Genomic DNA, 14,070 nt, shown 5'->3' with positions numbered 1-14,070 from the left:
ACTTTAAGGGCCTTCCAGATGTACATTCCCAAGGCTGAAAAAGAGCAACAGTCATGGTGAATGTCTTGTCTGAGGGAAATAGATATCCTATCTGAAGAAAAGTTTGATTCAGCCTATCAGGCTGCACCACGGAGGTGACCTAGGGTAATGGGTTAGGAATTTTTACTTGAAATCAGAGAACCATTAGAGAGGCCACAAGTATACTATCACCTCACTAAAATGCAAACTTTACCCATATAAGGATCTGCTGGCTTTTTATCAAGTTCTAAGTGAGTCTATGATCCATTTGGGACAAACACCAGGCTCTGATAAACACAGCCTCTGATTGAACTTGAGAGTAAATACCCTTAAATCTGCTCTAGATCCCGCCACATGGCCCAGTAACTGCTAAGTGCTGTCCCCTCATTCAATTACCATTCCTCCCCGCAACCCCCACCCCTGTCCTCTGACTCTGTGTTTTCAGTGAGAATACTGATGAGCTCAGAAAGAGCTGAGGAAAACAGCAGAGAGCTGAGCTGTAGACAGGGAAGAACACAAATAGCGAGTGACTGATCTCCCTGGATAATCCATTCATGGATAACAGAGCTGAGGAAGCATAGAACACAAGCTTATGCTCTGAGGTAGTCCTATTTTCCTAACCAGTATCCACGCTCTATTCCATAATAACTTCAGGAAGTTTCCAAGGATCTAGGACATATGAGAAACAGGAGCCATTAAAAAAAAAGTTTCTTTTGGTTCAGTTTTGTAGGCCTTGGTCTGCAGTCACTCAGGCCTATGATTTGGGTCTGTGGCAGCTCCTAGGACATTATGGTTGAAGTGTTTAATGAGACCCACTCAACAAAGGGCCTCTTTACCTCAGGAGCAGAGAGGGAGAAAGAGACCTTAGATCCTAATACTCTCCTCGAGGGTATGGCCTCCAATAACTTCTTCCCACTCGACCCCACCTCCTGAAGGTTCCATCACTTCCCAAGAGTGCCGAGACTGGGAACTGAGCCTTCACGACATGACCTTTGGGTGACATTTAAGATTCAATCTGTAGGAAGTACAAATCAAATGTAAGATCAAGCAGCCTGGAGGGAACTGAAGTGTGGAGGTCACGACCTCCAGATGGGCCTGAGATCTGAGAGCTGGGACCAAAACTTCCTAACTTTGTATCTAAGAGACTCAAAATGATGTGTTTATTGGGGGGGGGGGGATAAAACCCTTAGCCAAATATCCACAGGAAGATCCCATGTGATGTAAAAGATGACATCACTGCCATTCACAGTGGGCATTCTGCTCTTTCTCCTGATGACCCCTGTGTGTGCTGTTGGCTCACCAAGGGAGCATGTTTTGGGGTGGAGAGCAACATAATCTTGTTTGAGCAAGTGAACTTGAGATGAGGTTTGAGGTAGAGGTAAATGTGTCTAAATGCAGTGCCTTCTCATATTCCCACTTCACGGGAAGCAGTAACTGGAAAATGCCTGACACAGGGCTGTTCTTGCTGCTAGTAGATAGGACAACTGGATCTGTAGGTCTGAGCACAGAGCAGGGAAGAACCCTTTGAGGATACAAGGGTCTAAGGCATGTGGAGGTACGAGAGTGTTTAACCACAAAGCCCAGTTCCTCCCTGGAAGAGCTTTGGAAACGCTGTGATGGGCCCACGCATACCTCTCCCGCTCCCAGCAGTACCCATCCAAGTTTCTAGGAACCTCCCAACCTTCCTGCCCCGTGGTTGTACAAAGTCTTTGAGAACGGCCTGCTGCTGTCGCTGACTCCGCCTTCTTTCTCCTTCAGCGCCTGGTGTCCATGAACATGCCTCTGAACAGTGATGGGACGGTCATGTTCAATGCTACACTGTTTGCCCTTGTCAGGACAGCCCTGAGGATCAAAACAGAAGGTAACAGCTCTTGTGGACCCCTGGCAGGAGGATGCCTAGGATCCCCACCCGAAAGATGCCCTTGCTGGCACAGCATCAGTGCGGAACGACACTGACAGCCTACACTCTGACTCTGAGAGCTGTGACACACTTATGTTTTTCCTTCATTCCCAATCGCCCCTTGCCACAGCTTATGTATTGTGAACTTTTCTTTTCCATCAAACCCTAGAAACTGCCCCCAATCACCTTCTGAAGACTGAGGGTCTAGTGCAAAATGAGGAAGAGGCATTACACAGAGCAGGACCACCCCCCATCCCACTCCCCCACCCCACCCCCCAATGGTAGACTTGCATTTGCAGTAGGCGTGTCTCCCAAACACTCAACTCTCCAAATTAAAAGGACCGAGGTTGGGAGGGTGACCGTGACAAGCAGTAACTGTGGTAAATAGAAGTCCCTGCATGCAATTGCTAAGGGTCACAATGACACGTGTGTGGCACTACTCAGACTACCCCTCAGGCTGCTTAGAACCCAGGGCCCTTCTAGTTTGCCCTGTAGGCTAGCAGCAGCCATGGTGAAGGCATTCCACTGGTAAGTACTCCGAACTGCTCTAGAATAGCCTGTGTGGACACACCCCCAAAAGATGCTGCTGCTCTCCAAGACACCCAACTTAAGTGCCTTTTAAGAGTGTGCTCAAAGGCCATGAGCTGCTCAAAGGGTTCCTGCCTCTGAGCAGCATCTGAGCCTGTGAACCCCCTTGTCTGAGGGGGAGCCTGGGAACCTGCGTTTACAGCTAGCTGCACAGACACCTCATGGCTGAACTAGAGTTTGACGTCACGGTTGTAACCTGGAAGGCCCAGGCTTCCAGCCAGTGTCCTCAGTGCAGCAGAAAGGCACTGGGCATCACACACAACTGGGCACAGCATGTGTGTAACTACTTCCTGCCTCACTTCAGTTTCCATATTGTGAAATAATGAGAGATTGGTAGCATTGGCATTTATTTCCCTAGGCCACCCAGGGAGATGCCCTCTTTAGTTGTGCTCCTCCACAGAGTAACAGACATGAGGGAACCAAGAACCAATCCTGCAAGACACAGGTCAGGATAATGGACCAACCTTTCAACACTAAAAGTGGGTCAAATTCTCCTGGTAAACTAAAAAGAAATCAAAAGCAAAAAATGATGTCAGTGGTTAGTGCAAAACTTCAGTCTGAGGTATGTATAGATAGGCCTTTTGCCGATGAGAGAATTCAGTGCACACTTAATGCACATGTGTGTGTAACAGATAGAACTGGAAGGATGCCTGCTGATACATTAATATTGAATATCACTGAGCAGTATGTACCCACATGTGAGAGGGTGGATCAGAGCTGATCGTTCCAAATTTTCCACAGCGAATATTATTTCCTTTCAGTTCCAGGGGAAGGGTCTCCTTTTCCAGGGAGGAAAGACAGAATGGTTGCCGGAAGGGACGTAAGCTAATAATGTATGGTTTGGCCCCAGGAAGGAATAGAAAGCGTTTGTGCATAGAGGCCAAGACTTAACGGTGCTGAAGATGCACTGCATAGGCAAACCAGGCCTCAGTGAACCGATGCCGGTACCTGAGGGCCACGCTGAGGGGCTGTCAGATCCTCAATCACGGACAACCACTGCTAGGAGGCGGGAGTTCTGAGGAGAGAAGCCAGCCAGTGGGGCACATAGTTAATTAAAGGTTTTAAAAAAAACCACTTAAACATGAAGGCTCTTGGGAATAGCCACCAAGGGCATATAATACCCCAGAACTCAAGGCTGAGCTTCATCCAAACAGGCCTTCTATGAACTTGCTGCATAAGTCAGAGCCAACCCCATGCTCAGAGAAGAAATGGAAGGTATTTAAATTAGGGCTTGGAGTGAAGTTCAGTGGTGAAGTGATGGCTAGCCCGCACAAGACCGGAGGTTCAGACTCCAGCACTGGTAACAGAACGATAAACATAGACACATACACTCTGAAATAACAATTGGTGTAGCTCCATGGTTACATGGGTTGTTATGGAAACAAATGAAAATCTAAAAGATGTGGCAGATCCTTGGGAGAATGATCTATCTGTTCCTTAGGTCTGACCAAATGATCTCAAACATGGTTCTTCTCACAATTTAAGAGAGCAGACACTTGCCAAAGTGAGGTGTCATCAGGCTGGTTCTTTCTGGAGCCTCGGGGAGAAATGAGCTCCGCCCCCCTGGCTTCAGGTGTTCTCAAGTACCTGGCTCCATCCCTCAGTCTCTGCCGCTCTCTTCACGGTGTGAGATGTGACTCGCCTGTGTGCCTCTGGCCTTTCCCTCTTGGTCTAATGGCACCAATCACTTTGGGTGTGTGGTCCGCCTAACGCGTCATGACTTCTCTAGTTAGCTCTGTGAAGACCCCGTTTCTAGGTAATTCACATTCTGAGCTTTCAGGGAGACATGAGTTTGAGGGTATTTCTGTTCAGCCCAATGCAAAAGCTAAGTTCATTTGCACATTGATTTTACTCAGGATTCTTTCACTGCGTGTATCAGAAACCACCAAGTCCCGAAGGGTTGTGCATGCCTGTAATCCCACTGTTTGAGAGCCCAAGGCAGGAGGATCATGAGTTTGAGGCTAATGAGAGATAAATAATAAACTCTTGTCTGAAAAAAAAAAAGAAACACCTTTAGTGAAGGGAACTGAATGGCTAGTGGGATATCCAGGAGGTGTGCCAGCTTCAGCCGCAGTAGGAATTTGATGCTCTGGGCTCTCGGGAGCCATTGCTCATTCCTCCTGACTGGCTCTGCTTGCCTCCAGAGCTGTGTCTGAACTCAGGCAGTCTGGCTGCAGAGCTCACACCGTGTGCCATTCCCTCCCATATAACCGTAACTGTCAGCCATATCGTCTTCCCATTGCTCTGCAGCAAACCCTATCAACTGCACAGTTTCAAACAACACCCAGTTATTAGCTCGCAGGACTGTCAGAAGTCCAGCCACAGAAGTGGGGAGCTCTTCTCGGGGCCTCCCAAGACCAAACGCAGTACACTAGTTAGGCCATGCTCCAAGCTCTTTCGGGTTGTGACTAGGATTCTTCTCCCACTACTACGTGGTCCCTACTTCCGCACTAGCTGCCTGTCAGCTTGGGATGTCTTAGCACCCAGAACCTACTTTTTTTAGTATTCATTCATCTTGGCCTCTCAGGACCCATGTGTCCTCCCAGGCAGAGAAGGCACTAGACTTCTTTTAAAATAAAATACTCTTTTTTTAGTAAATATACAGTGAACAAAGTCTACACACACACATACATATGTGAATTCTGGACATTTAATAGGCTCCTGTGATTAATTCAGAGGCATCATTTCCCTTTGGTCAGACAATAGGTACTGTGTGACACACTCTAATCTCAGGAATACCCTGTATCATATCCTCACTCCAAAGGATTACACAGTGAGTGCGTGTGCATCAGTCGTGAAGGAAGGTATCCTTGGGAGGGGCCTAGAATCCCATCCAGCATATCCCCTTACAATCGCCTTTTAGCTTTGCTTTTCCATCAGTAGCAGGCCAGTGTCTCAGGCAGCATTCATCTAATGAAGCCTGTTTTACCAGTGGAGAGAGGAAGTCTGAACTATCAGAATATGAGCTTTCTGGTTTCTGTTTCCACTGTTAGACTTCTTTCCTTCCCTCCCTGGGGGACTCAGCAGAGAGCCTGTGGAGACATATGTGGTCCCTGGGTTGTATATGTATGTGGGAGGAGTGAGCCGTCCTTCCCTGGAAAGGTATCCATTTACTGCAGCAGCACAGGAGGTCACTATGAAATGTCGCCATCATGATCAGCCTTGGTGCTATCCCGCAGGGCAAACAGATTCATGTCTGAGACATGAGTGTCTACAGACACCACAGGCTCTCTAATGCTTACCAGGAGGGAAAGCAGCTTGGAGGAAGGGGAAGGACTTTGAGATGGTTTGCAATGGAGTAAGAAGGGAAGGAGAATGGCCTTGGACAGGGCAAGAGAGGAAAGTCACAAGGAAGATAAGAGAATAAAATGGGGAGAGAGGAGGAACTAGAAAATAGAAGGCAAGGGAAACAACTATGATGGATCAGGGTGATTTGTAGGGCTAAGGCCACCATTCATGGCTTCCCAGTGCATCCAAGGGAAGTTTTCAGTGTGCACTCCCTTCTATCAGGGAACCTAGAGCAAGCCAATGAGGAGCTGAGAGCCATCATCAAGAAAATCTGGAAGAGGACCAGCATGAAGCTGTTGGACCAGGTGGTGCCCCCTGCAGGTGGTAAGTGTTCCCTGCATTTCCAGACCAAACCTATTTGCCTAGCCTGTGGGGTTTCTCCACCTTCCTGCCCTCCAGCCGTGCCCTCCTTAGCAGGGCTGACACAGTCCTTGAGACTTCCATGCCCAAGTCTCCAGTGTTTCTGGATCCTGCTATTCTGGACCCTTCTGTGGGCTCAGAGGCCCTACTAGATTTCAATGTCCTACACAGACTTGATGGAAACTATCAAGTTAGAAATCTGCTGTAACCCCACATACCTATGTGGGAACAGGCAAGGCCTTCCGTGGTATGGGTTTAGCGGAATTTTCATGGGAACTCTATAATATATGGATATATGTTTACCCATAGGCCACTAGGCTGACTGCTCTAGAGTTGCTCTAGAGCTCTGGAAGGAAAATTGCCTGAGATTCATCGTGTTGTTTCTAAAAGCTCATTTTTTCCCCTAGAGTAGCATTTCTCACGCCTACCAAGGCACAAGCCCCTTTTCCTAGCAAGTACCTCATACCATCTCTGCTAGAATCCCAAACTGAAATCGTAGGTAACATGCCTGCACTCGTAATTTCCGCAGCACTAGTAGAATGTGTAAAGTAGGGTGTGTCAAAAGCAACTGCATCCAATATGCAAATGCTTGCCCCCCCTATACAAAAAACCTTGGCCACTGATGGAGTTCACACACAGAGACACTTAGAATGAGTGATTGTTGAAAGGAAACAGGGCAAGGTGAATACTGTCAGCACGTTCATTTGTCACGTGTATTTTATTACCATGCTAGTTGAGCACACACATTCTGGAAACATCTTTAGGAGGTGATTCTTCCTGTCCGAGACCTGCTCCTGAAAGGGGAACCGAGGTAGGCTGGGAGTCACCGTGTGTCACGTCCTGCTGTGCTGCATCCTTTTCCTTGCTGGCATCTCTGTGAGGTTCACGCCAGGCAGTGCTTAGAAGCGATGCAGGCCTTCCAGTGAGTTCCAGCTCAGGCCTGAAGGAGCCTAGGACTCCACATCCATTCCCAATTTGCCTCATCTCCAGGGTTTTCTCTTCCATGTAGAAATGAGTCCCGTGCCTCGTGGCAAGCTCAGAGCTCCTGTAGAGAGTTAGCTAGTGGAGTTGGCTACTCTCAGGGAACAGTGAGGATCAGGAAAGCCATCACAGGTCCCCAAGGCTCGGCCCATCTGTCTCTCTCACACAGGGCAGGAGACAAGATGAAGTGGCCACTCGCTTGGTACAAAACCCTCCCCCTGGGAGCTTATAGCTTCCCTACCATTTAGCTCACTCTTAAGATCTAGACTGTCATGTGTGGTCTGGTGCACCCAGCCTAGCAAGGACGCCTGCCAAGCCAGTCCACCTGTCTGGAAGGAAATCACCAACCTTGTGTTGGCAATTAGGAGACTGGCCATTTCATAGTAAGCGGGACCAAAGAAGACTTAGTGATGTCCATTTAGGAGGGTAAAAAAATAAGATGGGAAATAACCTTAACGAGATCCTACTTTTTCTGTGAGAGAAAAATAAAGAAAACAAAACAAAACAGCCAGTTACAGAAAGGAACATACGCTTCTGGCCCCAGCTACTCAGAAGGGAATGGATCACTTGATCCCAGGACTTGGAGGCCACCTGGACAAGACAGGGAGACCTTGTCTCAATTTTAAAAGGGGAATAAGAACATGCTTGCTTGTTTCTGGAAAGGTACTCAAGAAACTAATGTGATGAGTGGCCAAGAGGTAGTGAGTAGACGGCGATGTGGTGACTTTTCACTGTATGCCTTTTACATGCTTTCTTCAGAACAAAATTAATTAAGTAATTAAGTAATTAATTAAAGCAGATATGTTTTTTAAAAAGTTTTAGGTGCTGGAAAAAAATCAAGATGATCTGGTAGAATCTCTTAGCTTTTTCTCCTCTCCCTGCGCCCTAGATGACGAGGTCACAGTGGGCAAGTTCTATGCCACCTTCCTGATCCAAGAGTACTTCAGGAAATTCAAGAAGCGAAAAGAGCAGGGGCTGGTCGGCAAGCCCTCGCAGAGGAATGCACTGTCTCTGCAGGTGAGGGGCTGGAGTGGGGTTCCCACACTCAAAGGTCCTGGTCACCTCCCCTGACCCTATTGGGGGTCCAAACCCTGCTAGCTACCTAGAGGCTAGGTCCCATCACAGCACTTGTGAGCACTGTAAACCTTCCTGAGGGCGGCTATGAGAAGGCCATGTGCTCCCTTCCCCCTGCATTCTGGCCACACACTTCCCTCCTGCTGGCTTCCCCAGCCCCTGGTTCTTGCTGATCCTGTAATGTACCGTCATTCCTCTTCACTCCTCCTAGATAGATGACTAGATTCCGCTAGGGGCAAAAGTGTCCAGGGAAGCCTGTCACCTGGTGTGGGGTCCCAGCTGCCTGGCAGAGCAGAGAGGCAGGGACTTGGGGAGGAGCAACAAGGTCCTGGCCAACTAAAGATCAGTAGAGAGGACGTGGGTCTTCACGTGTCCTTCTGGGTTCCAGGCTGGCTTACGCACCTTGCATGACATTGGGCCTGAGATCCGGAGAGCCATCTCTGGGGATCTGACGGCTGAGGAGGAGCTGGACAAGGCTATGAAGGAGGCAGTGTCTGCTGCCTCCGAAGACGACATCTTCAGGGTAAGGGCCATGACTGGTGTCCTTCATGAAGTTTAATCTGGGGGACAGTGCACTAAGTCGGTGTTTGCCTGACCTCTCTGAGGAGTGCCCCACTCTCCCTAATCAGCTATCTCCTGACCCCTGATTCCTTCCTGAGCCAACACTATGCCATGCCATCCTCCTAGCACACAGCGCTCAAAATAAGGCCGGCTCTCGGAGAACAGGAGGAACTTCTAGAAAGAAGTTTTCCTGGAGAAGTTTCTCATCAGAAACTAGGGAGTAGGAACTCCGGGGCCACATCTCATCTGAAAACCTGTTTTACTCACCAATATTTGAATATCTGGCATAGCTAAATAAAAATATAAACTCTGGCTTTTCTTGGAGGAAAAGCAGGTTAAGTGGCCACATTAGGCGTGGGTTCTCCTGTGGCAGCTAGACAAACAGCAGCTGCCCTATTAATACAGAACATGTGATACCCAGGTCACAGTGGTACCCCCCAGACCGTCCCCTCTTTCCCCACAGTGGTATTAAGGCACTGGGAAAGATCACACACTGCTGTGTGTGCCGTAGGACTCCCGTCTCCCATCTCGCTCCCTCACTTGTTCTGCCAACTCCAGTCCCCAGATCAGTTTCCAAGACTATAAAGCACACAGGGAACCAAGCTCACCCTGCTATGGCCGGCCTTTCAACCTTACGGGCATCATTGAGGTGTCATCAGTGAATGGCCTCAGAGACACAGAACGCCACTCTTCCAAGACCTGGCACCAGAACCCAAGGAACTTCAGATATCAAGGATTAGACAAACCTTACAAACCATCAATTCCCCTACCCCTTGCTCTGGGACAAAGTAGGAATATTTAAGGAAATCACTTATCCCTGACTTCAAATCTCAGAGAATCCCCTACAGGAAAGGAGCCATGATATAAATGATACTGTACACTCTTCACTTAGTTTCAATTGACCCAATGCAACTTCTAGCTCCAGGAACCAGTTTATTTCCACTAAAAGAATCTGGTTCACACCTTCCATTCCATCTCCCCTTCCCCCAGCACTCCTGGCAAGCTCCCCAAAGCCAAGCACCTAGCTTCTATAGAGGACAGCCATCTCAGACTTGTCCTTGAAACCCAACCTCAGTCTCCAAACTTCCAGGGAAGCTTCTAGACCAGCAACCTCTAGCCTGTCCAGGAATATGAGGAAATCCTGTCCTGATGCTGTGGGAACTGTGGGAGCATCTAAGTCCTTCCCTTTACCATGTGTGGTAGAGGTCAAACTAGAGGTCAAACTCGCTCCCTATGGCCTGTGCCTCTCAACCACTGCTGCACAAGGGAGCCAGGGATGAGCAGGAAAGAGAGAGATAATGGAGAAGCCTTCTCCACCTACCCCTCTGTCTTGTCTACAGAGGGCTGGAGGCCTGTTTGGCAACCACGTCAGCTACTACCAGAGTGACAGCAGGAGCAACTTCCCTCAGACGTTTGCCACCCAACGCCCACTGCACATCAACAAGACAGGGAACAACCAAGCGGACACCGAATCACCGTCCCATGAGAAGCTGGTGGACTCCACTTTCACCCCCAGCAGCTACTCATCCACGGGCTCCAATGCCAACATCAACAATGCCAACAACACTGCCCTGGGCCGCTTCCCCCACCCTGCTGGCTACTCCAGCACGGTCAGCACTGTGGAGGGCCATGGGCCTCCCTTGTCCCCTGCTGTCCGGGTACAGGAGGCAGCATGGAAACTCAGCTCTAAGAGGTAAGCAGCAGGGTAGGCCTGGGCATGAGGGCTCACACACCCAGATGACACCAGGAAAGATGGTCGTAGGCCACTCAGCCTTCTAGCTCCAGTGGCGGCCACCTCCCTGAGGTAGAGGTTGAAGCCACCTTGCTAGCGTCAGCTGCTCCCACTCACACATGGCAGTCACAGTGAAGACAGCACTGTTCTGTTTCCCAGATGTCCTGTAAGATACCACACCTCTGACAGTCCTCCCTCCTCTCATCCCTCCTCAGCATGTTGACCTGTGACCCTCCAAGATGTTGACTTGGATTTATGTAACAAAACCTCTGCCCTTCCCCAAATCCCTAAGTTTAGCCTTTCACGCAGCTGAAGTTGGGCAGTGTGTCCTCTTCTTTAACAGCAGTAACGCACTATGGTTTCTGGGATCTGTCCTGGCTCCCATCTCCGCTCACCCTTTTCCCCCATTGCCCTGTACTGTAGGACACAACACTAGGAAATGCAGGTGTGGGTGGGCTCTATAATTGTTCTCGGCCTTGAGGAAGGTGACCTGGGCTTCTGCAGTCCCCTCTTTATCCGCTTTATCGGATGTAGGCTTCCTGAGCCAGGGTGGGGAAGGACACCCTCTGTTCTTATTACATCACCCTTAACTGGCTGCCCTTGCAGCCCCAGCAGGCTGCACAGACCCTCAGCCCGGGGGTTGTCGGTGAGACTGCCCTTTCCCTTGCCCTCTGGCCCAGAGTACAATCACAAATCTCAAGCGTCTTTTCTGAACCCCAGATGCCCTGATCGCTATTCATGGAGCCACATACTCGCTCACTGGTTCTCACACGATCCCGTTTCCAAATGACTCCATGCCCCGGCATTTGAATGGCGGAGTCCAGAAGTGTTGATATGGCATCCTACCTACCCACTAGTCACTCGGGGTCACTGGCTCTTTCACCGCTCAACTGCAGTCCTAGCTGAGCCACACACAGGGCACCAGACTGTGTGCTGCTCTGACAGCTGGTTCCCTAGGAGACTACTAAGAAGCAGTTATCCCATGCCTGTCCTGGAGGCCCCACCTGTTTCTGCAAACACTACGCCTGCCCCACCATCTTTGAGGATTCGGCCCTAGTACTAGCTGCTACTTCCTTCTATCCTTGTGAAAGCCTCTCCCTTTCTTTCTTAAATTCTGATTTTATTTAATTTTTTCCTCAAAAGTTTCATTCATTCATATATATATGAATATATATATATATTCATACTCATCCCCGCTATTGCCCTCTCTTGTCTCCCTCCCAGTCCCACCAGTTTCCTTCCTACTTCCATGCCTTTCCTTTTTTGTGTGGCTTGGATAAGAATGGGTGGACGCTTACACCCTTGAAGACCCTCATTCTCCTCCCTGAGCCATTATTAGCTCCTGGTGGGGCATGGAGCCTCCTGAGCCACGCCCCCTCCACGAGGGCCCAGTCGTCTAAGAAGGCAGCAAACAGTGGTTTCACAGTACTCCTCCTACCCTCCAGCTTCCTGCCCCCTCTCCTCAAATGTTCCTCGGGCCTTGGAAGGGCCGATGCAGCTGCTTCGTTTAGCACTGAGCACCCAAGGGCAAACTATTCTCAGTACTTTGTCCACATGAGTCTCAGCAAAAAGAAGTTTCTCTGACCAAGGCTGAGAGGAGCACTAATCTGGGTACAGATGTAAATGTCATAACAGCATTGCCATGTAGTAAAACAGTAGTAAGTTCCTGTAGGCCTACGGTCTCTGAGACAGAGCTGCAGAGCTCAGGGAGGTACTGAGCCTCACACAGACCAGAAGAACACCTGGCCAGAGCTTGGGAACAAATGACCAGATGGGCAGGAGGTCCTGTCCCAGAAAAGGACAGCATTCTCTCAAAGGCACAGCCAGGTTGGAGCAGGGGGATCTTTCTCTCAGGAAGAACCCAGACTCAGGGGGGGGCTTATTCTGTCTGCTCAGACAAGCCTTCTTTCTGCGTGGAGTCCTTTCTCTGTGCCTTCACTTCAGGGTCAGAACAGAGAAGTAGCGACCATAGTTCCAGGGTCTTGTCAGTTGGGTCGAGCCGCCTCCTGAAGGCTCAGCCGCTCACAGAAGCTTGTGGTTCCTTGTATTGACTGCCCAGTCCAGGCTGCTGCTTCAAAACCAAGTCTCCACTTCTGTCTTTGTATATTCAAGTTTGTAGTGGGGTACATGTACTCTTTTGTACCAAGCCATGATTGACATCCAATGCTCTCCTCAGTTACTTCCCACTGAGCTGGGATTTCTCACTGAACCTGAGACTCACTGATTCAGCTAGTTCTTCCCATCTCCTCATGGATACTAAGGACTGAGCTCGGGGCCTCAAGCTCGCATGACAACCTCACTACCGACTAAGGCCCTGAGTCAGGCATGTGACTCGGCTAGTATTACAGAGAAAACTAAGCATGGGATGAGTTAAGGGTCTTGGGCCAAAGAGTAAGAATTGGGAGCCGAATTCAGACCTTGAGTCTCCCACACAGAGCCCTGACACAGCTTGTGGCATCCATGGCTCTGTGGCTGCCAGAAGCTGTGGATGCCCAATGTCGTCTGACTGGCTAGGGAGGAGGCAAGAGGCCCGGTGGATTCTGATTCTTTCCCCCACCCTCTGACGCTGCAGGTGCCACTCCCGAGAGAGCCAGGGGGCCACGGTGAGTCAGGATATGTTTCCAGATGAGACCCGCAGCAGCGTGAGGCTGAGCGAAGAAGTTGAGTACTGCAGTGAGCCCAGCCTGCTCTCCACAGATATGTAAGCCTCCTCCCCGGGCGGCCCTAAGTGTAGAACAGGGTGAGGGCTGAGCAGTGCGGAAATCCCTCCTCTAAGCCAGACAACGGCACCTACCCAGGATTCCCTCTGCCGCTTGCACACGCTGCCTCCCTGCAGAACACTTCCAGGAAACCTTTTAAACATTGGGACTGTGATCAGGGCATATGTCCTAGTGTGAGTCGGTACACATGTACACTGATGCTTAAATAAGCGTGCTGCGGAATGGTGTCTTTAAAGGCTGCCCTGGGGGTTGGGGATTTAGCTCAGTGGTAGAGCACTTCCCCAGCTCCAAAATAAATAAATAAATAAATAAATAAATAAATAAATAAATAAATAAAGGCTGCCCTGAAGAGGCACAGTTGGCACAGTTGGGGATGCTAGCTCAGTCCTCTCAGGGATGTTTAGCTTCCGTCTAGATCACCCAGTGGCTGACCTGGTGAGTAGTGGTGCTCTGAAAAGTTGGATGAACGTCCGGTTTATAAATAACTAGGCAAGAGGACCTCAAAGGTGCCAAACAGGAAGTAAAATTTAAAAAGCCGGAGACGTTCCTTACATACAGCACATGCCTGTTGAACTGTCACAGGGCACCCGATAAATGCTGTGCTGTTACGAGGTGCTAAAATCGGTGACCTTTACTGTTTAAGGAAAGGGACATAACTAACCAGACTCAGTTACTGCCCATTATCTACATATGTCAAGTGGTCATAAATGCCTCATAAGTATGTGGTTAAATCAATAATAATCGATACAAATAAATAAAACAGAATAGCAATAGAAGGTGCTAGATGTATCAGATCCTGCAAAAATAAATATTGTTTAAGAAGTATGTATTTAAGGATGTGCCTCTCT

General features: G+C 49.3%; 1 protein-coding gene across 32 annotated transcripts in view; it reads left to right on the top strand.

The window, feature by feature from the left end:
• Cacna1c (calcium voltage-gated channel subunit alpha1 C) overlaps positions 1-14,070 on the top strand; it is a 620,764-nt gene that overhangs the window by 593,855 nt on the left and 12,839 nt on the right. For all 32 annotated transcript variants that reach the window (XM_063285506.1, XM_063285499.1, XM_063285512.1 and 29 more), the window contains 6 exons: positions 1,777-1,879; positions 6,017-6,118; positions 8,025-8,152; positions 8,598-8,732; positions 10,111-10,463; positions 13,075-13,203. In XM_063285506.1, the coding sequence (XP_063141576.1) occupies positions 1,777-1,879; positions 6,017-6,118; positions 8,025-8,152; positions 8,598-8,732; positions 10,111-10,463; positions 13,075-13,203 (950 nt within the window). The remainder of the gene's footprint in view (positions 1-1,776; positions 1,880-6,016; positions 6,119-8,024; positions 8,153-8,597; positions 8,733-10,110; positions 10,464-13,074; positions 13,204-14,070) is intronic.

This window comes from Rattus norvegicus, chromosome 4 (genome assembly GCF_036323735.1).
Source record: "Rattus norvegicus strain BN/NHsdMcwi chromosome 4, GRCr8, whole genome shotgun sequence".
NCBI classification, from domain to species: Eukaryota; Metazoa; Chordata; class Mammalia; order Rodentia; family Muridae; genus Rattus; species Rattus norvegicus.
The sequence above is the reverse complement of the archived record's forward strand: the minus strand, read 5'-3'. Positions and strand labels throughout refer to the sequence as shown.